The sequence below is a fragment of the Vitis riparia genome, chromosome 6, assembly GCF_004353265.1.
Source record: "Vitis riparia cultivar Riparia Gloire de Montpellier isolate 1030 chromosome 6, EGFV_Vit.rip_1.0, whole genome shotgun sequence".
Taxonomy (NCBI): domain Eukaryota; kingdom Viridiplantae; phylum Streptophyta; class Magnoliopsida; order Vitales; family Vitaceae; genus Vitis; species Vitis riparia.
The window spans coordinates 3,983,321-4,007,382 of record NC_048436.1 but is presented as its reverse complement, the minus strand read 5'-3'; the positions used below and the strand labels follow the sequence as shown (position 1 = coordinate 4,007,382).

Sequence of the window (24,062 nt, the reverse complement as noted above, 5' to 3'; positions counted from 1 at the left end):
TGTTAGAACTGGACAAACTATTCTTTAGTATAGCCTGTTGAGAACTTTTCACGGTATCAGAGTCAGTTGACCCATGTGAAGACGGGTTGCTATTGTTTGCATCTGATTAATCCCATTGGTGATCTCTGGGCTCACAGAAGCTATATGTTGTGCTATTGTGATAAAACACATGCTTGTGATAGTCTGTTGAGCCTTGGAAGAGAGCCGTATGTATGCAAGACAACCTAAAGAAGGCAGCTTTATTGTTTATCAGACTGGTTTTTCAGGGGCAGCCTGGTCATCACTCATCACCGATCCTCTTGTGCAAATGTTTTCAATTATTATACTGGGAAGATGGCAGTGCATGTTCTCACAGGGTTTCCTCTATCTAATGAATGGAACAAATCCTGGCTCTCACGTCTCTTATGATCCGTGTTTTCCAATGAAATCACAATATTCTTGTAACTTTTTTTTTTTTTTTTTTTTTTTGGAGAAACACAGAGATTAGTTACCGTTTAGTGATAGGGGAGGAGCGGGGCGCGGGGGGGTGGTGACACTGCAGCATACCTAGTCAGTGTCATTAACACTCTGTAAAAAGTTTAAGCTGATTGCCACCTCTCCAAAGGAAAAGTTAATTAATTGTCTCTTAAACCTACCCTTATGTCATTTAAGAGGGCAGGGCAGTTGATCCAAAAATTCCAGTTGCAAGTGAGCTGCAGGTACTATTTCATGATGTGCTATATATGCTGGGCGCCTTGAGATGACATTTTCGTGGAATTAATGTTTCGGATAGAACGTTTCATTCATCCCCCTTTGGTTTAGAGATTTAGTGGAACTCCCAGTACTTCTTTCCAAATTCATGAAAGGATACAGCTGCTATTGAGTATTGAGTGAGCACTCATAACACTTGAAATAGAAATGTCAGGTTTCTGACAGACAGAGATATTTTCCAATTATTACTAGTAGTAGTTGTTTTCGAGTGTATGGCCTTTCTCAGTACCCATCACAGTAATCATTATTTTATGCTGCGTCTGCCCCATATCTATCCCCATTTCACAAGAATCCACGCCTTGTCCGTATTAATTTGTTTGATATTTTTGAGCTCCCTAACAGTGCTGGAAACATGTATTGCATGCATACTTATTTTCTCCAATGGGTACCAAAACCCGCGGCCTGTAGAGCACGCCGTCACCAGTACTGCATGTGCATATATCGTACCGTGCCTTGCCATGTTCTCTTTGGGTGGAGTTTTGGCAGGTAGCATGAGTGCGACATGGATTTTATTGGCTTCCGCCTAGTTGTGTAAATGGTGAACCCACCCACAATGTAAGATTAATTGATCTTGACCATGAGTCATACCTAACAAGCCAGCTGACTGATACATCCATGAAGACTCGAATACAATTCCAATTGACTTGCAGATCTAACTGGACTTCAGGAGGAAGAAATTAAACTGTTTTTAGGAGGCAAATTAAGGACTTGTATAATTAAATAGGTCTTCTCCCCAGTCAACTGCATGGGAGACTCGTGGAATCAATGCAGGCCACATGCCGATAGGATATGGGATAAGCATAAATGTGTGAAGGGCATTAATTCTCATAGATTTTAGGGTAAAATCCCACGTTCAGATAACATCTCCTGGCAATGGAATTTCATTCGGGCACAAGAAATCATGTTACAGTTTTGGAATTAATGATCAGTCAGTATGATAATAATCATTCTTTGAGGAGGAGGGTTCATAAATATTAATTGGAATTACAGTATATCTACTTTAAAGCATGATTAGAAGTAGAATAATGACAGGAAGATGCCCATAGAAATGATACCGAATAATAAGAACATGGTCACTGTGTGTTGGTGAAACAAGCAAGAGTGCAGTTATAATTTCCTTTTTGCCTGTTGATGGGTGGGTGGTATTTTTTTATTTCATGAGAGGCCAATCACCGATTAAATCAATAAGCTTCAGATGCATGTTGTAGGGCCTGTAATGCCTGTCCTTTTTAAGCAAAAATATGTCCTGCGCATGCAAGATACCGCATATTGAGGAACAAGGTTCCTGTGTGACCCGTCAATCTCCAAATAATTTGATGATGACTACCAGTGTGATGTGAAAATAAGAAATGCATGACGCCCCAACTCAAATTTAGTCGCTCTAACATGGGAAGTTTCAAATGGTAGAACAGGAGCCTGAATGTAAGGTACACTCGGTAGATCTTGAAATGTGGATATTTTAAGTATATTTTAAGTAGGCACATTAAGAGCATGTGTATAAATATGTGCATAATAAAAGGGGATCGACCATGCATGTAGATACGTAAGGGTGTACAAGCCAAATGGTGATATGGGGCAACCCTAGAATAGTTACCGTGCTATTCCACATCAAATAGAAAAAGAAGAAGTTCCTTAGAAGAAGTATATATATATAAACTCTCTTAATTGTGTATACATGTTTCGAAGTTATAAAGGTACATTGAGCTTAAATTAGACAATATTCATATAGTTGAGAGTAAATTATTATATAATGGTATCAGAATTGACCTCTAACCCTAATGTGAGAGTTTGTTCAGGTTTTAGCCTGGATGATATTTGAGCTTATAATCTTGTGAAACACAATAAAGACATTGTGTCGGTATGAAGAGTAATTGTGATATCTTGTATTGGATAGGGAAAGAAGAAGTTCTTTATGCTATGTGTATGAGCTTCTTTCTGTAGATGTCATTCAAAGCTATGAGTGCCTATTTGGCTCAAATTGGACAATATCTACGGTTATCTACAATCAAATAAATAGGTCAGGTTTTTATCATTTAGATTTTAAGAAATAAGGTCTAAAATCTATGGAACCAAAAAATTAAAGTAAAATGAAATATAAAGAAATAAAGACTAAAGAAAAAGAGATAAAAAATTTATAATTTCTTACCTAGAAGAAGATTAATGAAATCTCACCATATTTAGAAAGGTACATGCAAAAAAAAATTTAATATTATTATTCATCACTACTTAATCCTATTTTATATCAATTAGTCTTATTTGTGGATTAACTAATTAAAACTCTTAGGCTTTGTGTGAGGAAGTGTTTTTTAGAATAATTTTTTTAAAATTATTTTCTAATGTTTTATAAAACAAAGGTTTGTTTGGAAACTTAAAATACATGCTTACGATATTGGTACGTAATTGTCTCTTAGGAAACAACAATCATTTCCTTGTGATAGTAGAACTTCAAATCACAAGAAATGACAAATCACTTGGTGATTTATATTATCTTAAATACCAAAAAAACTTATAATAGATAAATGAATAAGTGAATAAAAAAATACAAGAGTAAGTTTATTTATAAATTTTATTGATGACTATTAGAAGAGATATATCTTTAAGACACTAGACATATCCATTAAATAGTTGTGCCGTGAGACATTGGAGTCGCATCCTTTGGAAAAGGTTATGTCTTTAAAACCCTAGACACATCTTTTGAAACAAGTTGTGTCTATTAAGAAACATATCTTCCAAAAGAAAAAATGTGTTCTAATTTCCATTCACCTATATATAAATTCCAACAGTGATAACCTTTCTTTTTGGAACCATTTCAAAATTTATAAAATCAATTATGCATTCACCCAATTTGTGTCATCCACACTAAGTTCTATTACCATAAAGAATAGACATTTCATCTACCCTCTAAACCTCTTAACTGTCGTGGCAATCATGTTAGTTTTCCACCGAAGAACAATAAACTCAACATGGAATGTGGACCAATTTCAATAATTAATGGCTCTTAGCTCAGGCAAGAGCTAGCGGAGAATTTGAAGAGCAAAATATCTGATAAGAGCAAGAGATAAATCCCCATGAACACTTCCCACGTCAAACATGCCCCTCGCGAACTTTTTGTGCTTTTTTGTCCAGCTCACCTGATACAGAGAGTCGGGACTCGGAATAAACACTTTTATCATGGTGGACAAGCGATTTCATGTGCAAAATACATTATGGGCCCTCTTATTTGACTCAAGCTGGCTTTTCATGATAAGCATTGGGGGCTGGCACGAGAAGAAATATCTAATTTAATGCCATAGACAGAAATCAAGTCAAGAGTGACATTGCAGAATATATTTAAATTTAACCTAGAGAAGAAATTATTGTTAGATGTGTAACTTGTTTGTTTCTTTGAATTGCTGTAGGACCATGATCGAAGAAGTCTGCTTCGAGGCGTACAGCTTTTGCTGCATGTCCAATGAAAATGGACTGCTATTTTGTTTAACGATCCTTTGAAATATGGAAATGTGAGAAACGTTTATGTTTTTCCTAACCCTTAGATATGAGTTTTTATCTTGTATCATTTATTTACATAGAATCTGAAAAGGTGAATCTCAATAATGGACTATACCTAGAGGGGGGTGAATAAGTGTTGTAGAACAATTTAAAATTCTCCCAACAAAGATTACCTAATCTTAGACTATCTCAATGTCAAAAAACTTCTCTCTCAACATCTTTTCAACAAAGCATAACATCCATGAGCAATAATGTATGCATCAACATTCTCCCAATAATTTATAAATGCAAAACACATACAAATGCTTCAACACTCCTCAAAAATAAATCAAAAGAACAATCATCTCCTCAACTCATATCAATTAACTCCATGATATCATTAAATAAAATGAACATAAAAATTATTAAGGATATTCCATAGATCATCACACTTATATCACTTCATATTTCTTCAATTCAACATGTATACCCAAGTAATCAATGATATCAAAAACAAAAAATAATTCAAAGTGTAGAGTGAGAGAAAGAGACAATGAGCACCAGATTTTTAACGTGAAAAACCTCCGAAGAGATCAAAAGTCACGGGCCTATCACCGATTGAAAAACTCCACTATGAAGAATAAAAACCAAATACAAGGTTTTACCTAACTCAAGCCAACCAATCCTTCCCGGACTACTTGACTAGTACTTTCACTTTTAGCTTTTTACCTTCTTCTTCCGGAGCACACTTGGAGTCCGCACCAAGCTCAATTCGGCCTCTTCTTGAATCCACACAAAAAGCAAATTGGTTTTTTTGCACAAACCGAAATAGAATGAGAGATTGAGATATGAATAAAGGAATAAATCAACCCATTGATTGCTGAAGAAAATTCATTAAAAACTAGTTTGGAAAACCTTAAGAGAAGTGGATTTTTTTTGCAATCAAAAACCCCAAATTAGGAAAACAAGATGAGAAAATGAAGAACACATGGAGTGGCTACTCTCTCCACGTTTTCTACAGTCACTCTGCAGAAAAATGAGAGAAGATTGTTTTTTAAAGTGTAAAAAGAAGCCCTCAATCTAATGGTTGAGATTTGTTAAAAAAAAAAATTAGTTGGATCAATCCAAAAACTGGGAAATAAAAGTTTTGCACCAAAAAACCATTTCTCCCAACTTTCTAACACATTTAAAGATTAAAAATCAGGTTGATTCCTATTCAATTACCACACACTCGGCTACATACCTCGGCCTTTTAGTAAAATCTTATTCTTCAAAGTTAAATAGTCTGAAGAGGAATTGGGAAGCCGAGTTAGGGGACACTTAGGAATTTTGTCCGGAATTGCCAACCTAACTAAACACTCATAGAATCATTGAAATGTGTGTGTGTGTGTGTGTGTGTGTGTGAGAGAGAGAGAGAGAGAGAGTGAGAGAGAGAGAGAGAGATTTTAAGCTAAGTACAAAAAACAAGATTCAGCCCGGTGTATATATAGTTTGTGTCAAAAACATGTCCGCAATCCAAATTAATTGACTTCAAAATTTTCTTTTGCTTGAAATAACATATGGGGCCTTAATTTGGGATCAGTACTGCAATGAATTTGTTGTTTGCACCGGAAGTAAGGGAGCATATACATGTATTGTATAGGATTTTGTTTGGTGGGAGACTAAAAGTGAAAGTTCTCTCAAACCCTAGTAAATATTGGCCTCCTTAGAGGTTCAACATTTAGCTGGATCAGGAAGGACCAGACTGACTAATATCAATGCCATCTACTCTTCCACAAAAAGTAAACTAGCCCACACTGTACTTACAAATAAGGTAATGCAGCATAACTAGTTTAACACACTAGCTAATTAGTTCATTTCACTCAATAATTATGCAAATTTAGAAGATTGGGGGAGATCATAGAAGCATCTAGAGGTAGAGCACATTGACCTTGTAGAGGAATCTAGAGCATATCAATCTCTGCAGGTGTCTAGAGGTTGCTTCTGAATTGGGGCCTCACCCACCAAACAAGGAATTGTATTTTCAATTGGGGTATGCCCCATCTGCCTGAATCATATTTTGCCATATTCATACATGTACTTATTTATGTGAACCATGTGATCTATGTTGGAGTAATGCACATCAGTGTCTCTACTGAATGTTCTAAACCTCATGAGCCACTGAAAATATATATATATATATATATATATATATATATATATAGAATATAAATATCGATAAAAATAAAAACCAGAAATATAACACAATCATTCTGCGCATGAAAATTTGAAATGATATATCATATATCCGTCTCATAAGATGTAGAATCACATCCGCCTAAAGCAACTGAAAACGCTCCATGTTATAAAAGGGACAGAAAGATCCTCTTATGGATGAATATGCTAATCGAGTTCTATTTCCCAATGTTTAGCCACAGCCAGTAACACTGATGAGGAGTACAATTAAGTAGCAAAAGTGGTAAAAATGAAACATGTATGATTTGGAAAAAAGGGTTGAACGAGAAGCTACCAACTGAATCGTGTTAATAATTTGCAGACAGAGATGACTAGCTAACAGGGACCTTTCATATGGGAGGTGAAATCTAAAAGCCTCAATCACATGCAGTGGTCTACCATATTTACACTACCCACGCCGTTTCAGCTCTATAATTTTCTCTCACTTTGTCCTTAGAACAACAGTCTACCTTGTCTCTAACCTCCTCAAAACCCTATATAAATCAAGCAGAAGTACCAAGGAAAAGCACCACGAATTCATCAAAAAAAGCAAGTCATGGCTAAGTTTAGAAGTAACAGTGCTAAGAAAAAGAACGGCATTGTAAGGCTTAAGATTGTTGTAGAGAAGCTGCAAAAGAGCCTTTCATTGGGGAAGAAATCAGCTTCTGACTATGACGATCTTGAAGAGGCTATTGACTCAGCATATGTGCCACCTGATGTCAAGGAAGGACACTTTGCAGTGATTGCAGTGGATGGCCAGGAACCTAAGAGATTTGTGGTTCCACTCAATTTTCTTACTCACCCACCATTCTTGAGGCTTTTGGAGCAAGCAGCTGAGGAATATGGTTTTGACCATGAGGGTGCATTAACAATCCCTTGTCGGCCCAGCGAGCTTGAGAGGTTACTGGCTGAGCAATGGCAGCCGGAGAGAGATCCTAGCGTTGGTGTCAACTGGGATTCCTGTAAAACCTTGGTTAAGAGCTGTTAGGTCTGGAGGAGCATGCATGCTGCTTTGATTCCATTCCTTGATGGGAATCTTTTTCCATGTTCCTGTATTCAGCCCTCTCCCTTGTTTCATCTATCAGAAACTTGTTATCCTTCTGCAACGTACTTGTTTATTTTTGGGTTGTTATTATAGCTTATTCCTAATCTGGAAATAAACAACTTTTCTCTTACAGACTCTGAAATGCATCATTTTCCTTTATGAAGAATACCCAGTTGAAATGTACCCTAGTTTTCTGTCTTGATTGTCAACTATTGAAACAAGCTGAGGATTAATGCTAGATTTTCTGACCAAAATAATACTGACTTTTCCCATAAAACATAATGCTTAAATATCTTTAATTTTTTCAAAGAATTAATTCATAAAATATTGGACCCTACCTTGAAATATTAGAGGTTTGATAAGCCTGTCATACAACATAAATAGGCAAACATGTGCATGCAAGAATTAACAATCGCATAACCCTAGATTGGAGCTCCAAGCTCAAATGATTAATGAAATTTCAGGTTCGAACGCCATCAATCTCACAAACTAACAAGTTTGATTATAACAAAATGATATGAAACCATTTTTGGTTGTTTCCAGAAACATATCTCAGAACTATTCATTAGTGGGATCCACAGTGCCTGCCTGCCAAATTATTTATTATATGATTGCTATAGTTCAAGAATCGTTACATGGGATCCACAATGTTGTACCTCCCACGCATCAGCGCGCAAGTTGTGACACTGCATCACTGAATTTCGAAAGAGAGAGCACTGGAGAGTGGAAACAAAGGGATAATATATATTCATGCAAGGAGAAAAATGAAGCAATACTGAATTTTTTATTTTATTTTTATTCTTTTTCTTTGTAACGTGAAGAATACTCTTCCCAAATTGGTCCTGGAGAAAGTTTCTAGTCTGAGTTTATAAGACATATCATTATATTGCGACAGGATTAATGCATATGTATCAAATATTCAATAACATATTGTAGTTATTCTCTACTAGCTAACAACGGTATGAATGCATACCAAAACAACTACCAATGTGTTTTCTCATGGGGCACATGCTCCTCCTTGTTGGGCATGTGCCTTGTTTGTCTATGCATTTCACGCACTACACAACTTTCTTAGCTAGCTGTGAGAGATGATGCTCTGAATTGTTTACCGACCCATCATTTTTATCCCCTTCCTTTTCATTTGTATTCTGATAGATACTACAAGTTTTTAGAGGGAAAAAACAAACTGTGCTGATCAATGATAACTCTTTATATAATTTCCAAAACTTTTAACAAAAAGAAGAGCACCCCCAGAAGAAGATAAAAAAGGAAAGGATACTGAAAACGAGAGCATTTAGACTGAAAAGTTGGGCACTCAAATGCTTTAATTACTACTGAATCTAGGGCATTGAAAACTTAACTTCTATGCGGTAAGCAGCATATTCAATTTTCAATAGCAGTCTTAACATTCTATCTATCTATCAACTTATATGCCCAAAAAATTCCGGTATTCAGTACATACCTCCCTCATACTTCTTAGAAAATCAAGCAAAACCTTGAATACCATGGAGAATTCTTCTTGACCAAACAAGCTCACTTCTTACATAAGTCTCCTTTGGTCATCCATTTGCCGAGTACAATTATATTGTTGAGCTGAGAAAGGGAGGTTCTTCCTTCAGTTCAAGCCAGTAAAGTGTAAATTAACGAAAGCCCATTTAACTCAAGTTGCCCTAGCTTTTTTCAAAGAACACCCTCTATAATGCGGCAATGAGTGTGTTGCACTATGACAGCCCTCGCTCTTGTGGGGAGCCACCTCTTATAAAACATGGAATTATGAGTTCCATGCACAAAGTCACAAACACTAAGGGTTTTTTTATTAATTATTGCACTTTTGAAACCATCTCTTTTACATCTAACAGTTTTCCCACCATTAAAAATGATGCCCATGTCCTAAACTACAGTGGCATTCAGCAATAATGACTTCACCTGTTGGGCTATACAATAGTTGGAAGCATATTTTAAGTCATATATTCGTGGCAGTTGGTACCAGCTGGTTAATTGAATCAGTACTGATCCTTTAATGTGAAGCTGGATTGTGATAGTTTGCTGCTCTGATTATATCCTTTTCCTGCTGCTGGGCATTGAGATCAGTTGCTTATGAAAGCCAAAGTTCTGGTTAAGTGATGTGATTAAGTACTCTTGAGATGAACTTATGCTTCAGAATCGTCCTTGTAGTTTTAGGGAAGAGTGACTTGTAACGGAATTAATGGCGCCATCAACTTATAATTTGTCTAGAGAAATTATGGAATGGTTCCGCAGAAGCCTGAAGTGGACAAACAACCCTTGGAATCAGCGGAAGTCACGGTCTCTAATGCCTGAATGGTCTTTTCTGGGCTGATAGAGCTGCTTGACATATCAAGCACGTGTAGGGTCAAGTGGGTTTGGCTTCTTGTGAACTTTTCAGACGTGTTCTCTTGCATTGTCAATGATTAGCCCTTTTTTTCAGTTTCAATTGCTCTAGATTCAATCTTCTCCAAGTTGGTGATTTCTAGTATTAAACTAATAGGGCTGCAACAAATACATAAACAAACAATTACATAATCTTATAAAAAAAAAAAAAAATTAGAAAGAAATGATTGTCTTCCATGAATATTTTTGTTCAAATATTAAATAATTTATTTATAAATATTCACACTTCGAATAAGAACTCCCGATAACAAAATTATAAAAGCCTTTAAAGTAAGGCTGTAACTTGGGCTGATTGGTGAGTTAGAAGGCTAACCCGTACCAAACCCACCATCAATATATCCCATCCATATCAAATCTAATCTAAGTTCGGTTGAGAATTACCAACTCATGTCAATGTACAATTCGGGTTCCCACGGTTCTTGTGAGTTATTAAGTAAAATAATTATTTTGAAGTCTATATCAAATAAACCATATTATAAAATGAAAGATTAAAAGTTAAATGTCTCCCAAACTTAGAATATTTGCTAGTTATAAATTTGATATAAATAACAATCCAAAAACTCGAATTTCAATTATAAAATAAAATAAAAAATGATGAATCTACTAGTTTAAGATAATTAAAAAATGATAAATCATAGCCCAAGATAATTTAAAAGTAAGAAATCTTAGAGCTTATTTTTTGCCCTTTTTATTTTTTATATTATAAATAAAAAAATAGATAATATAATTTAAAGATAATGAATAAATAATAATATGTGAGCTCAGGTCTCAACAAGTTGCTCAAACACTAAATTTTTCTAACCGAAGCCTAATCCTAACCCATTCAAAACCCAAGTCTAATCCTAACCCATTCAAACCTTGCCTATGTCAACATACCCAAACTTAAATCGGGCATGGGTAAGGTTAAAGCTCCCAAACTACATCCATACTCAGAAAATTCAATTACTTAAATATAGAAACTAATAAACCACTCAAGTTAGAAATATTCTAATTGACTTTTAAAACCTAAATCAAATTTAAAAAGTTTTTAAAAATTTCCTCATTTCAAGTGCATTTTTAGACTTGACCCCTTAAACTTGATTTGTAACTCTAGGAATCATACCGGGTCTTTTAAAATTTTGATTTGTACATCTCTATTTTTCCTTTTGCATGCATTCTTCTTAATTTGTATTTTAACACTCATCTTACTCCAATTATTTTTATCTCTTTTGAAGGAGATTTTAATTCTTATATATCATTGTTCTTTAATTGCTTTTATTTTTTAGTCCATAACATACCAAAACAAAAACAAAAAGTTATATCATTTTTATTTTTGTTAATTCATAACTAAAGTTTTGCTAGAACTTCTAAAATACAATGTCATTTCACTTGAATTTTTCAAAGAAAAAGGTAAAATATTAGGGGTGGATAAAAAGAAGAATGCGGAACCCATAATTTAGAAACAGATCTATTAACAGTTATTTAACCAACAAAATTAAGGTTAAGAGAATTCTACGATAAGACTTAGTATAAGAATTGAAACAACTAATGGCATTTTCGAAACCCTATAAAATGAGCTAGACGATACTAATAATAATAATAATAGAAAGTGGTTTCATTTATCTCTCGGTGCGTTGTTCTTCACGGCTTGGAATAGTATAATGAAGAGTGTTGGGGCTAAAGATAATTTTGTTAGAACTTTATGAGTTGATGGAAGTAAGAATGAAGGTGGAGTAGTGATTTTTTATTACAAGCCTTCTCTTATATGTTCTCCTTTGTAGAAGGAAAGAATATCATAGACACCTTCTTGAGCACCCCAATCCTATATTAATTCCTCTTCATTAAAGTTGTTTCTTTCCATTCCTTAGATTATACAGTTTGTAGCTTTGGAGTTTAGTCATAACCTATGAAAAATTATTTTCAACTTTGACCCTTTTGATTTGACACATAGGCATATACGATACTTCCGAATGTGAATATCTTGTTTCTCTTTTATTTCAAACTCATTGGTGTTTTATTCAATACACTTTTAATCAGGTGAATGATTTGACAAATAAATCGTACAACCAACCATTAAAACCTAAAAAATTTTAAACATTCTTTTATTTATTTTAGCATAATTCAGACTATGCAAAAAAAAATATATAAAAAAATAAAAAACAAAAAAACAAAAGAAAAAAATTATATATTTTCTCTTTTAACAATCTCATTTTGATATATTGTATTCACTTATTTTTTTTTAATAGGTGTTTTAAATTTCTTAAAAATACTAAATACTTGATATTTTTCTTTCAAAAAATATGTTGAAAATTTTCAACTAAAATAATCAATACAAAGTAAAAAAATATTCATTCTTACCAAAAGTTGCATTCATCATTCACATAATTAATTCGGGTGATTTGCAAAGGTTAATCCTTAATTTCATCATTTTCTTTTTCTTGTTTCATAATTTTAATCCTCAAAAAATAAAATATTCAAATCTTAAGTGTAAGATTCAAGAGGAATTATTGATACAAGATTTTAATCATTTATAATATCATTTTAAATGTTTGAAAAGAATGTTATATTTCTTGTCATGGGCACAATGACAATCAAATTGCAAATTCACATATTGATTTCCTATTTGGAGATATTTTAATTTTTCATATAAATATTATAGTCTTTTCTAAAGGATGGCAATCAAATTGTAAATTCAAATATTGATTTCCTATTTGGAGATATTTTAATTTTTCATATAAATATCATAGTCTTTTCTAAAGGATGACAATCAAATTGCAAATTCACACATATTGATTTCCTATTTGAAGATATTTTAATTTTTCATATAAATATCAGTCTTTTCTAAAAATTGACTCAAACTTGACCCAAACTTAAATGTTATATTGATTTTTTCCATTTTTCAAGCAAATCAAGAATGTACATTTTTGTCTTATAGTGAAATTTTGGATACATATCAAAAATTAATGAGAATTCTTCATTCATTAAGCTCCACAAACATATTTTTTAATCCACGCACATGGTTGCAAGTTCCAGTGCCAATATACCACACATTTTTCTCCTCACTTTCTTCTTGTTTGCCATACATAAACTAAATTCTTCTTTATCTTTTTTTTTTACTTAGTTTTTCTTTCAATATTGCCAATAGCACTTCTACATTGATCAGTATAATGACTATATTTTTTACAATTATAACATTAAATATAATATTTATCATACCTTCCCTTTTTGTTTTACCTTGAGTTTCACCATCTTTCACATCCTCACGAGGAATATAAATCTTGACTTATTCTCTTACTTTTTGATGTGAAACTGCCTCTTTGGCTAGAACCGTGTCAATGACCATGTCTATAATCATTTTGAATTCTTTCATTACCATGATTTTCTACATTCTATTTTATAGTAAATTTTGTTTCAAGAACTTAGTTTTTTTTTTTTTTTTTTTTTGTTCTTCCTTATTAATAGTCTATTCATGAGCTTACAATGATTCAAGAAGTTGAGCAATGATAATAGAATCTAAATCTTTAAACTCTTCAATTGACACAAGAATACAATCAAACTCTAAATATAAAGATCAAAATATTTTTTCATCACCCGAGCCTCATTCAAACTTCCACCATTTTTTTTTAATAGATTCACAATGACCAATACGTTTGAAAAATAATTAAAAATTGATTTATAATTCTCTCATATTCAAACTTTCAAACTCACCTCTAAAATGTTTAAAGCTGAATTTTTTTTTTACCTTATCGACTTCTTTACTTGTCTTTTATAATATCTTCCATGCATTGGTGGTGGTAGGTGTACTTGAAATATTCTCAAAAATACTTTCATTCATTTTTTTTAATAGATGAGAGTTCTTATCTTTCTCCATTATATCTTTCAAAAAATCCATTTAATTTTGGGATGGGTGGTTCATCTTATGACTCCTTGTAGTCTTTCTCTAAAACTTTTCATGCATCTTGTAAATAAAAAAAGTTTTCATCTTGATGGTCAAGTTGTCGTAATTGTTTTTACTAAGTTGGGTATTTAAAACAGTTATATCCCACTTATCATCCATTTCTTATGACTCTAATATTAATTTGTTGAAGTAATAAGGTTGAAACACAAAACAATCACATTAATAGAAATAAATAATTGACAAAAAAATTAAGAAAATTTTATTATCTTCTAACACTAAACAAAACTCCTAATAACAAAAATATAACAACTTTATAAAATTCAATTATTTGAATATAGAAACTAAATCAATCACTCAAGAAATATTTTAATTGATTTATAGAAATCAAATCAAATTTTAAATTTTTTAAAGCTTCCCAGATTTAAATTCACTTTCCTATCATTAGCCACATGGAATGAATTAATTAATCTGCATGCCGTCGTTGATGTGAAGCCGCACAGCGATTGTTTGCCTCTAATTAAATTCCTTTCCAGCTCACCCTTGATAACACTGGCCAAGTAGTGCTAAATCTATTTTCTCTTAAAGTGATAGGATTAAGCACAGAGATGAGTTCATTCTCCACATCGTCTGATGCCCAACGGGCCCTTCAACTTTTCTGGGGTTTTTCTCAATAGTACGGTAATTTTAAAAAGTTATGCTTAAATTATTGTAGTAAAAGAAGTTATTACAAATATATGGTAACTTTTGCCACTTATGGGAGAAGAGATAGGAGAGAGGGTAAACAGATAAATTTTTTTAAAACCAAAATCATCTTTTCAAACTTTTCAAAAGGGAACTCGTCTCTTCAATAGACGAGTTCCATGAAAAAAAATATATATTTTTTATAAAAAAAATTCCCAAATTAAAAAAAAGAAAAAAAACAATTCCTCAAGAACTCGTCTCTTGAAAAGACAAGTTCCATGAAAATATATATATATATATATATATATATATATTTAAAAAAAATTCCCAAATTAAAAAAAAAAAAAAAAAAAAAAATTCCTGAAGGGAACTCATCTCTTTTCCATGAAAAAAACAATTCCTTAAGGGAACTCGTCTCTTCTTTTTTAAAATTCCCAAATAAAAAAAAATAAAAAATAAAAAACAATTCCTCAATGGAACTCGTCTCTTGAGTTCCCATGAAAATAAATTTTTTTTTTTTTAAATTCCCAAATTATTAAAAAAAAAAAAAAAAAAAAAAAAAAAAAAAAAAACAACTCCTTAAGAGAACTCGTCTCTTGATGGAAAAAAATATATATTTTTTTTAAAAAAAAATTCCTCAAGGGAACTCGTCACGAGTTCCCATGGAAAAAAAAAAAAAGCAAATCCTCAAGGGAACTCGTCTCTTCAAGAGACGTTCCCATGGAAAAAAAAATTTTTTAATTCCCAAATAAAAAAATTAAAAAAAAAAAAAAAAAAAAAAAAAAAAAAAACAAATCCTCAAGGGAAGTTCCCATGGAAATTTTTTTTTTTTTTAATTCCCAAATTAAAAAATAAAAAATAAAAAAAGCAAATCCTTAAGGGAACTCATCTCTTCCCATGGAAAAATAAAAAAAATTTTAATTCCCAAATTTAAAAAAAAATAAATAAATAAAAAATTCCTCAAGTTCCCATGAAAAAAAAAATTTAAACAAAAAGATTTTAAAAAGAGATGAGAAATTTTTTTTTTTTTTTTTAATTTGAGAATTTTTTTTTCCATGGGAACTTGTCTCTTGAAGAGACGAGTTCCCTTGAGGATTTTTTTTTTTTTAATTTGGCAATTTTTAAAATATATATATATATTTTTTGAAGAGACGAGTTCCTTTGAGGAATTTTTTTTTTTTTTTTATAATTTGGGAATTTTTTTAAATATATATATATATATATATATATATATATATATATATATATATTTTCATGGAACTCATCTCTTGAAGAGACGAGTTCTTGAGGAATTGTTATTTTTTTTGTTTTTTTAATTTGGGAATTTTTTTATAAAAAATATATTTTTTTTTTCATGGAACTCGTCTTTTGAAGAGACGAGTTCCCTTTGAAATTTTTTTAAAATGATTTTGATTTAAAAAAAAATTATCCGTTTGCAGTGTCTGTTAGTGGGGAGATAAAAGTACTAGGTACTCCCTCTCTTTGGATTCCCTGACAAGGGGTCTATAAGGGCATCACGACACAAGTGTAACTCTAGAAAATATGGGTGTATATGATATGCCCGTTGAAAAAACTAGACATATTTTCCTCGGGGAAGCATAGGTAGCATTTCCTTATTTTCTTTTTGTTAATCACAATAATACAAAAAGTTCGACCTCATCCTAATCCCATCTCACTGTTGCACTGGCTGGGTGCCACCAAATACCCACTCGTCACCAATAACACCTGTGAAAGTATCACTGATCTTGACCTCTTCAAAATAAAAAACTTTCGAACCTACCCATATCATTATAGTTCAGCAGGTCTTTATCATTTGACAAGAGCAGTCCATTAGAAAATTTAAAAATTCGTACAAGCAGACATGCTTGTCAAGAAACTTTTTTTTTTTTTTTTGTCTCTGAAGTAATAAAAAGAATTCTATAAATAACAGTACAGAAAGAAGGAAAAAAATCTATAGAAATGGTATATAAAATGTATAAAAATTAAAAAAAATAGGTTACACAGCATATGAAACTACACAAAGCTCTTGAAAATTTGCAGTTGCACGTGAGCTCATATCTCTTAATTTCATTACGTGTATGTTCAGCATCTTCTTTATGCATAGTCTTCTTGATATTGGAGAATTTTGATGGGCTTTTGGTACTTTTTCCTAAACCTCAAGAAAATATCTAGCTATGCAAACTGATTAAAACATTCTACCAGAGATATTGGGTTTCTCATAGACAGATTGATTTCTATCATTTCTAATTATTAATTGGCTTTTGGGTGTAGAATTATTGTGGGTATGTATACATTCCAATATTGCAAGAGTCTATACCCCATTTCCTAGAATGTACCGCCTTTAGACATTTGTCTTTGCGATATTTTAGAGGTGCATGTGACCTGTAAACATTAATCAATGACAGGTACATAGATATTTTTTTTTCTTCGTACGCAAGGGCGTAAGACCATAAGAGCGTGTGTGCAGCGTGTTCTCTACAGAACCACGCGTAGCGTACCTTGTACCGTGCCTTGCTGTTCATTTTTTGTGGAAGTTAGAAGTTTTGGGAGGTGGCATAATGAGCGTGACATATAGAGTTTGTCCCATGCAAAATGCAGAGATAAATCTCTACTGATCTAGATAAGGTTACGTGTGTTGTATCAAACGTGGTGCAGACCTGTTCTCTAAATGAAAGACCAATGGAGAGAGTGAAGTCATACCTAACAAGCCTGCAACACTGATCAAAGTGATGGGGTACATGCATGAAGACTGAAATCCAATCCCGATTGACTTGCAGATCCAGCTAGCTACATTCCAAGAAGAAGCAGGGTGTTTTTTTAATATATATATATATATATATACACATATATTTTTGTATCTTTTACATGAGTAAGAACTTCACCAGAGAACATATACCCTTGATTGGCTGCATTAAGCACAACAACATAGGCTTAAAAAATTGGAGTTACTGATCACATGAATACAATCATAAGCATTATTTCAGAAGGCAAGTAGTGATGAAGTACATTCTTTGGGGGATAGCTAAAAATGGAATAGAAATGATGATACAAAATAGTAAGATATATACCGATCATTAGTTGATTAAACAAGACTTGAGCTTTAATTCTCTCTTTTTGGATGGGTGGGCACTGGATGTTTTCGTGGTTGCAAGTGGATGATGTGGACCGATACGTTCCACACAACTCCAACATGCAGAACCCAACTTAGGCACATAACCTCAGCCTTATTATGACATTTCTTTTCATTTCATGGGAGGACCAGTTATTAAATCTACCTTCACATGCATGTTGTGGGACCTGTACTGTCTGTCCTTTTAAGTAAAAATATGTACCGTGTTTATATGATACCATAACATCCAGGGCCAAAGGTGCCCGTGATTGTCTCAAATAATGCGATATGCCCTCTAGTGTGATTGAGAGGATTTATGAAAACCCTAGTTAAATTTGACTTGGTCTAACATGGGGTGCTTCTGAAAACCTAAGTTCGATCTGAATTTAAGATATCTCCAAGTGGTCTTGTTGAATGTTCATGGGGCTTAAACCATAGAGAAAATATTCATTTATTCTCTGAATAAACCTCTAGCTCCTGTAGCAGTCATATTATTTTGCTACCAACTGAAAACTCAGTGTTGGTATCTGGACCATTTCCAATAATATTGTTGCGACTCTTAGTATACAAACGTGCCAGTGAACATTATTTAAAATTGACAGTAAATATCTCAAGAAAGCTAGATGTAAATCTCCATGGACGATCAAACGTTTCTTTCATGCACTTTTGATGCTTTTCTTTTCTAGTTCACCTGTTACATGGAGCCGGGAAGGAAGGCTTCATCTCGATGATCACGACTTATGAGCAATCTCATGTGCAGAATACATTAGGGGCCCTCTTGACTGATTCAAGCAAGCTTTTCAGATAAGCCTGAACTGGTGGTTGGCACTCCAAGAAATATCTAAATTGAATGGCATAGACCTCGCCATGGAGATCAAGATAAGAGAGACTTAACGCCTCAAACAAGTTTTATTCTGTGAACAAGACTGGGTATGCTTCGGTGTGTCCCAGGAAAAATGAACTGACTTCTTGTGTTTTAGAAATCATTTGAAAGTAATGAATTTAAGGAGGCCAACTTTGATATCAAAATATATTAGTAACATTCATGGCTACGTAAGGTTTCTTCTTCTTTTTTTCCAATCCATTTTTGCTTTGTATAGATGTACTCATTACGAAGAACTGACCCTTTTTTTCAAATATGCTACGAGGGACTGAAACAACGTGGGATGATGAGATAGAAGATATTTTTCTTAAGCTAGCTGAGAATAATAAGCAAGATTCGCTAAAGCCCTAGCTTCTTGGGTGAAAGGAAATAACAAGATATTTTGTCATGTCAAGAACATGCCTGCATTAGTTCACATTAATTAAATTTGAAATATTTAACATGGAAGGGCCTAATGTTAAGACAACACTAGTACGACCATCAATTGCTACCTCCATCTGAAATAATTGGAACTTATATCTAGTATAGGGTTTTGTCCAAATATTAGACACCAAAAGCACAAAATCTTTCCCCCCGAGACCAAGTAAATCTCGCTTTTTTAAATCGAAGGTACTTACTCTATGCTAATTAAAGCTGAAATGATATTTTGTCTTACGGGTTCAATATTTAGAATCTGTTTGATTGTAATTTTAGAAAGTATTTCGAATCTTTATAATATTTTAAAATTTTTAATTAAAAGAATTGTTTTCATGAGTCAAAAAGACTAAGGTAGTGTTTGTATTTTTGGCTTTTTACTGAAAACAATTCGTTTTTAGAATTTAGATAGTTTTAGTTTTTCTACTTTTTCATGACTTATTATAAACTTTTTACTAAATAGAAAAAATCAAAATATGTAACTTTTTCTAAATAGAAAAAATAACATATTGGTTTTTCTATCTTTTTTAATACTTATAGAAATAAAATATTATAAAAACAAACAACCTAATATTTAACACTATTAAGTATTAAAATTCTATTTAAAATTAAGTAAAAAAAACAAACACCACCTAAAAACACTTCTTAAGTCATTGGAAAACAAGCTCTTAATTGAAATGAAGAAGTACGGGATCAAGAAATTTGTTTCTTGAAAATTGGTCCATTGTATTCTTAAAAGGTTAATTTCACTTGCTTCTCCTATTTGTGATGAATATATTTAACTATCATAATTTGAAATTTTTGAAATTTCATTAAATGCTTCTATTACTTTAAGTAGAAGGAAAGATGAGTGAATTAACAAAAGAGAAAAATAGATGAGGTAGTTGATGAAATTTTAAAATCATGGCATAGCTAACTACATTCATTTAGCAAAAACCTCAAGAAATGTGAATGAGATAACCTAATTTTAAATGAATTGTGGTCTTTTATGAACTCGGAAGTGCATGATCAGCGTAAGAATCCATTGATCCCATGCGTAAATTAACCTCGGCCAATTGCAGCTATAGTTAATTAAGTAACGGGATGCAGAACAATGAGAGTAGTGGCAGTCACCCCACATTCTGATACTTAGAAGGCTGTGGTAGGCCATGGAGAGACATCTAGAGGCTTTGAGGGCATTGGTCTCTACAGGTTTCTGGAACTCTACACTTCTGGATTGACTTGGCCACACTTGAAGGAGTTGTATTTTCAAGGTGGGGATATAATAGAAGAATTAAAGGTTTGAATCATATATATATGCTCCATCTATCTGAAAGATGCCTTTCAATGTGTACTAATTTATCCGAACCACATGATATCAATTTGAACTACCCTTTTCCATATGTCCTCTTTTATATGAACCACATGGCCCCTATTTGAAATCTGGATCATCATCCCTGGAAAGTTCCAAAATTTCAGAGTAGCATTGAGATAAAAACACAGATACACAAGAAATCCTCCTTTTTCCAAACTGAATAGAGACCAATATTTAATTGTACTTCATCTTTCTTTTGAAGTTGGTTAGACTAAAATGATACTTCTTTTGCCATAAAAGGTATTAATTTTACTTTTCCTTATTTTATCCTCGGTTACATCGAGCAGTACAAATAGCAAAAAGTAGTAACAGTGAAGCCAAATTTGATATGCAAATCAGGCTGGAATAGAGCCAGCTACCAACTGAATCAGTGTTAATAATTGGGGGGCAGGCAGACATGACTATCTAAAAGGACCTTTCGTATGCATCTAAGAACTTCAATCACATGCAGTGGTCTCCCATATTACATAAAGTCAAGTCAGACCGAGTTGTTTCCCTCCCGCTCCCTCAGTCACACCCCATACAGCAAGCATCCACCTTATCTCTCACCATTTAACACTATATATAGAAAGCTAAAGTGCTTAGGAAAAGCACCTTTTGTTGATCAAACAAAGCAAAGTCTAAGTCATGACTAAGCTTAAAAGAACGAGTGGTAAGAGGAAGAATGGCATTGTAAAGCTTAAGATCGTGGTAGAGAAGCTGCAAAAGAGTCTTTTGTTGGGGAGGAAATCAGCTTGTGAAAATGACGAGTTCAAAGAGGTCAGTGACTCAACCTATGTGCCTGCAGCTGACGTCAAGGAAGGACACTTTGTGGTGATTGCTGTGGACGACGATGAACCAAAGAGATTCGTCGTCCCATTAAATTTTCTTACTCATCCGACCTTTTTGAAGCTCTTGGAGCAAGCAGCTGAGGAGTATGGTTTTGATCAAGAGGGTGCGTTGACAATCCCTTGCAGGCCGAGCGAGCTGGAGAGTATACTGGCTGAGCAATGGCAGAAGGAGGGGGATTCCAGTGTTGGTGTTCCCTGGGGTTCCTGGAAAACCATGGTTAAGAGCTGTTAGAAGAAGAACAAGTCGATTTGATTCCATTAATTCATGGGATCTCTTTCCATGCTCCTGCATTTGGCCCTCGCTTTTCTTTCTTCTGTTGGACCCTTGCGATCTCTCATGTGGGGTTTATTAAAGAAAAAAAAAATTAATAAAATAGTGATAGGATTTTACTCAAATTATTTATTTTTTATTTTGTATGAAATTCAATATTTATCGAGTTTATGTTTTGATAAATTATCTTTTTAAGTTTAACAATTACATTAGAAAAGTATTGTTTTAGGGTTAGGATAAAGGATTCTTCTATAAATATGTGGTTTTATTGAAAGGAAAAAAAAAAAAGAATGAAGAGAGATATAGGTAGAAGGTGTATTGGGTATTAGGTAGGGAAAGGTCGAGAAATTTTAAATAGGAATTTGAGGCACATTCCTAACAAATATGACATTTTTTTAAGTATTTCCAAACTTACAATAACTTTTATGACATCAATAAAAAAATTTCTTTTGAAAAGACAATTTTAATTAAATTTGGAAGTTGTTAAAAATTTAAATTAAATTATCTCTCCAAAAGATAACTTTCAATTGGTATTATAAAAATGCGTAAATTAAAAAATAGGTTAAAAAGTTTCATATTTTAATAAATAGATTTTAAACTTGCTATATTTTTTAAAAAAAATTCCATCCCTTTTGCAGCATGCACATTTATTTTTGGGTTACATTACCTTTTTTTCTTTCTAAGCTGAAAATTTGTGGTCTGTGAATTTTGTAATAATTTGATTGACAAAAAAGTAATATTATTATTTATTCCCTCTTCCATATTCTCTCAAAGGTTTTCTTTCTAGTTGGAATATATATACAACTCACTTAGAGGATGTTTGTTTTTTTACTGAATAGAAAAAATTAAAATATTTGATTTTTTTTCTATTAAGCTAAAAGTACCTTATTAATATTAACCAATATAACTAAAGTGAACTTGTTATCAATAAATTTAGTTTAATTATGTTGGTTGATATCAATGAGTTACTTTTAGCTGAATAGAAAAAGCTAAATATTTTGGTTTTTTCTATTCAGTCAAAAAAACAAATACCGTCTTAGTCTTTGTTTGGATACAATTTCCTTTTTATTTTAAAAATAAAAAATAATAATAAGTTTTATATTGATATAGAAATTCTTATATGTTTATATTGAAAATGTAATGATATTAAAAATTGTTTAAAAAATTTTTGAAATATGAAATATCTAACAAATTTTAAATAAAATTATATTTTTTACAAAATATTTGAGAAAATAAAGTGCTAATCTAAATAGATACAAACACCCAAGAGGGAGGGTGAATTGGAGTTTAAAAAACAAAAAAAAAAAAAAAAAAAAAAAAAAAAAAAAAAATCTTTCTAAACACAATAAAATTAAGCACAAGAAGCACAAATATAAAGAGATAAAGTTATAGAAAGCAAACTCAGATTTATAATGATTCGGCACTTCCTTACCTACATTCAATATTCTCAAACTCCTAACTGAGTGAGGGTTCCACTTATACTTGAAACTTCAACCAAGCTTCTAATCACTTTTTATACTTGGATTCCGGCTCCAATGGACTCTTACACAATCTCTTCAAGTCTCAACTCACTTGAATGTTTTAATATTCAATTAACAAGTTTGAATCTCTCAACCTAACTCAACAATGGTTCAAATGCAACTCAAGACTAGGATGAATCACAAATGTGCACTAAAAATATGCAAAAAGGGGAACACCAAGAAAATAATGAGAGCTTTTATGGTAAGAACAAGTAGGTAAACAAATAGATGCAAGTATTCTCTTCCTCATAAATAAAGTGGAGCTCTCAATTTATAGGTTCTAACCTCGGGATTCAAAAAACCAAAAAGCAACCTCGACCGGTCGAGTCGGGAAGGAGTAACCGGTCGACTAATACCCTAACCAGTTGAGTCGATTGGCCAGTGCCTCAACCTGTTCACCATTTTTTGCCTAAAAACCTATCTTTTTTTTGTCTTTTTGCTTCTAGCACTTAGGCAATGTCTTTAGGTAAAATAATATGTCAATTTTAAAACGTTTTGCCTAAGGTTCATTTGATAAAATTCGGATTTTGATGGAAATGTAACTTTAATGCATAAACTAAGTTTTCAAAGATGTATGAAATGATATGAAAATCCTAAGTACACTCATGCATTCATCTTACATATATTTCCTTTGATTAAAAAGTCTTTCAAAAGTTTTGATCTTGCATTCATTAGGTCCTTTAATGAATTTTCAAATTAACACTTGAAATTTTTTATAATTCAAACAAATTAGTAACTTAACCATGATTTGTTATCATCAAAACATGATTAGGAGAATTCTTAGGCTAACAATATTATATTTTTACATAGAGGTTTATAATTTTAAAACAAAAAATAGGACGTGTATTAACAAACATTTACTTCCGGTAACTTTAATTGAAATACCACTAAATGTATTGGGAATCATTTTAGAGAAATGAATAGTATTGATCATAAAATAACACCAGTATGTTTAGGAACATTTTGAAAAACAATTCTCAATGGATTTAAAAAAAATACTCCTTTGATGTTGATCTTGAAATATTTATGTTTTCAAATAATTTTTATTTTTAATTATTATTTGTATTTGTATAATTATTTTTAAAAAATAAATTAAAATATATTCTTAAAAACATCATATTTTCATAAAAAATTGTAAAAATAAAATAAAATAAAATAAAAAAGGCTTTGATGTGTCAAAATGTGTTTTTTAGAAAATAATTTTGTATTTTTAAGAATTAAAGGTTGTTTTTAAAAA

General features: G+C 32.3%; 2 protein-coding genes across 2 annotated transcripts; both read left to right on the top strand.

The window, feature by feature from the left end:
* Nucleotides 1-6,980: 6,980 nt before the first annotated feature.
* Nucleotides 6,981-7,607, top strand: LOC117917137 (auxin-responsive protein SAUR50-like). The gene has a single exon (XM_034833371.1). The coding sequence runs from the start codon at nucleotides 6,989-6,991 to the stop codon at nucleotides 7,418-7,420; it is 432 nt and encodes a 143-aa protein (XP_034689262.1). The 5' UTR covers nucleotides 6,981-6,988; the 3' UTR covers nucleotides 7,421-7,607.
* A 13,205-nt stretch (nucleotides 7,608-20,812) lies between these two features.
* LOC117916841 (auxin-responsive protein SAUR50-like) lies at nucleotides 20,813-21,410 on the top strand. Its single transcript, XM_034833032.1, has one exon. The coding sequence runs from the start codon at nucleotides 20,832-20,834 to the stop codon at nucleotides 21,264-21,266; it is 435 nt and encodes a 144-aa protein (XP_034688923.1). The 5' UTR covers nucleotides 20,813-20,831; the 3' UTR covers nucleotides 21,267-21,410.
* The last annotated feature ends 2,652 nt before the right edge of the window (nucleotides 21,411-24,062 follow it).

Bases quoted from the DNA above. Each gene is read 5' to 3' on its own strand.
- LOC117917137 (XM_034833371.1), top strand. From the start codon at position 6,989: ATGGCTAAGTTTAGAAGTAACAGTGCTAAGAAAAAGAACGGCATTGTA.
- LOC117916841 (XM_034833032.1), top strand. From the start codon at position 20,832: ATGACTAAGCTTAAAAGAACGAGTGGTAAGAGGAAGAATGGCATTGTA.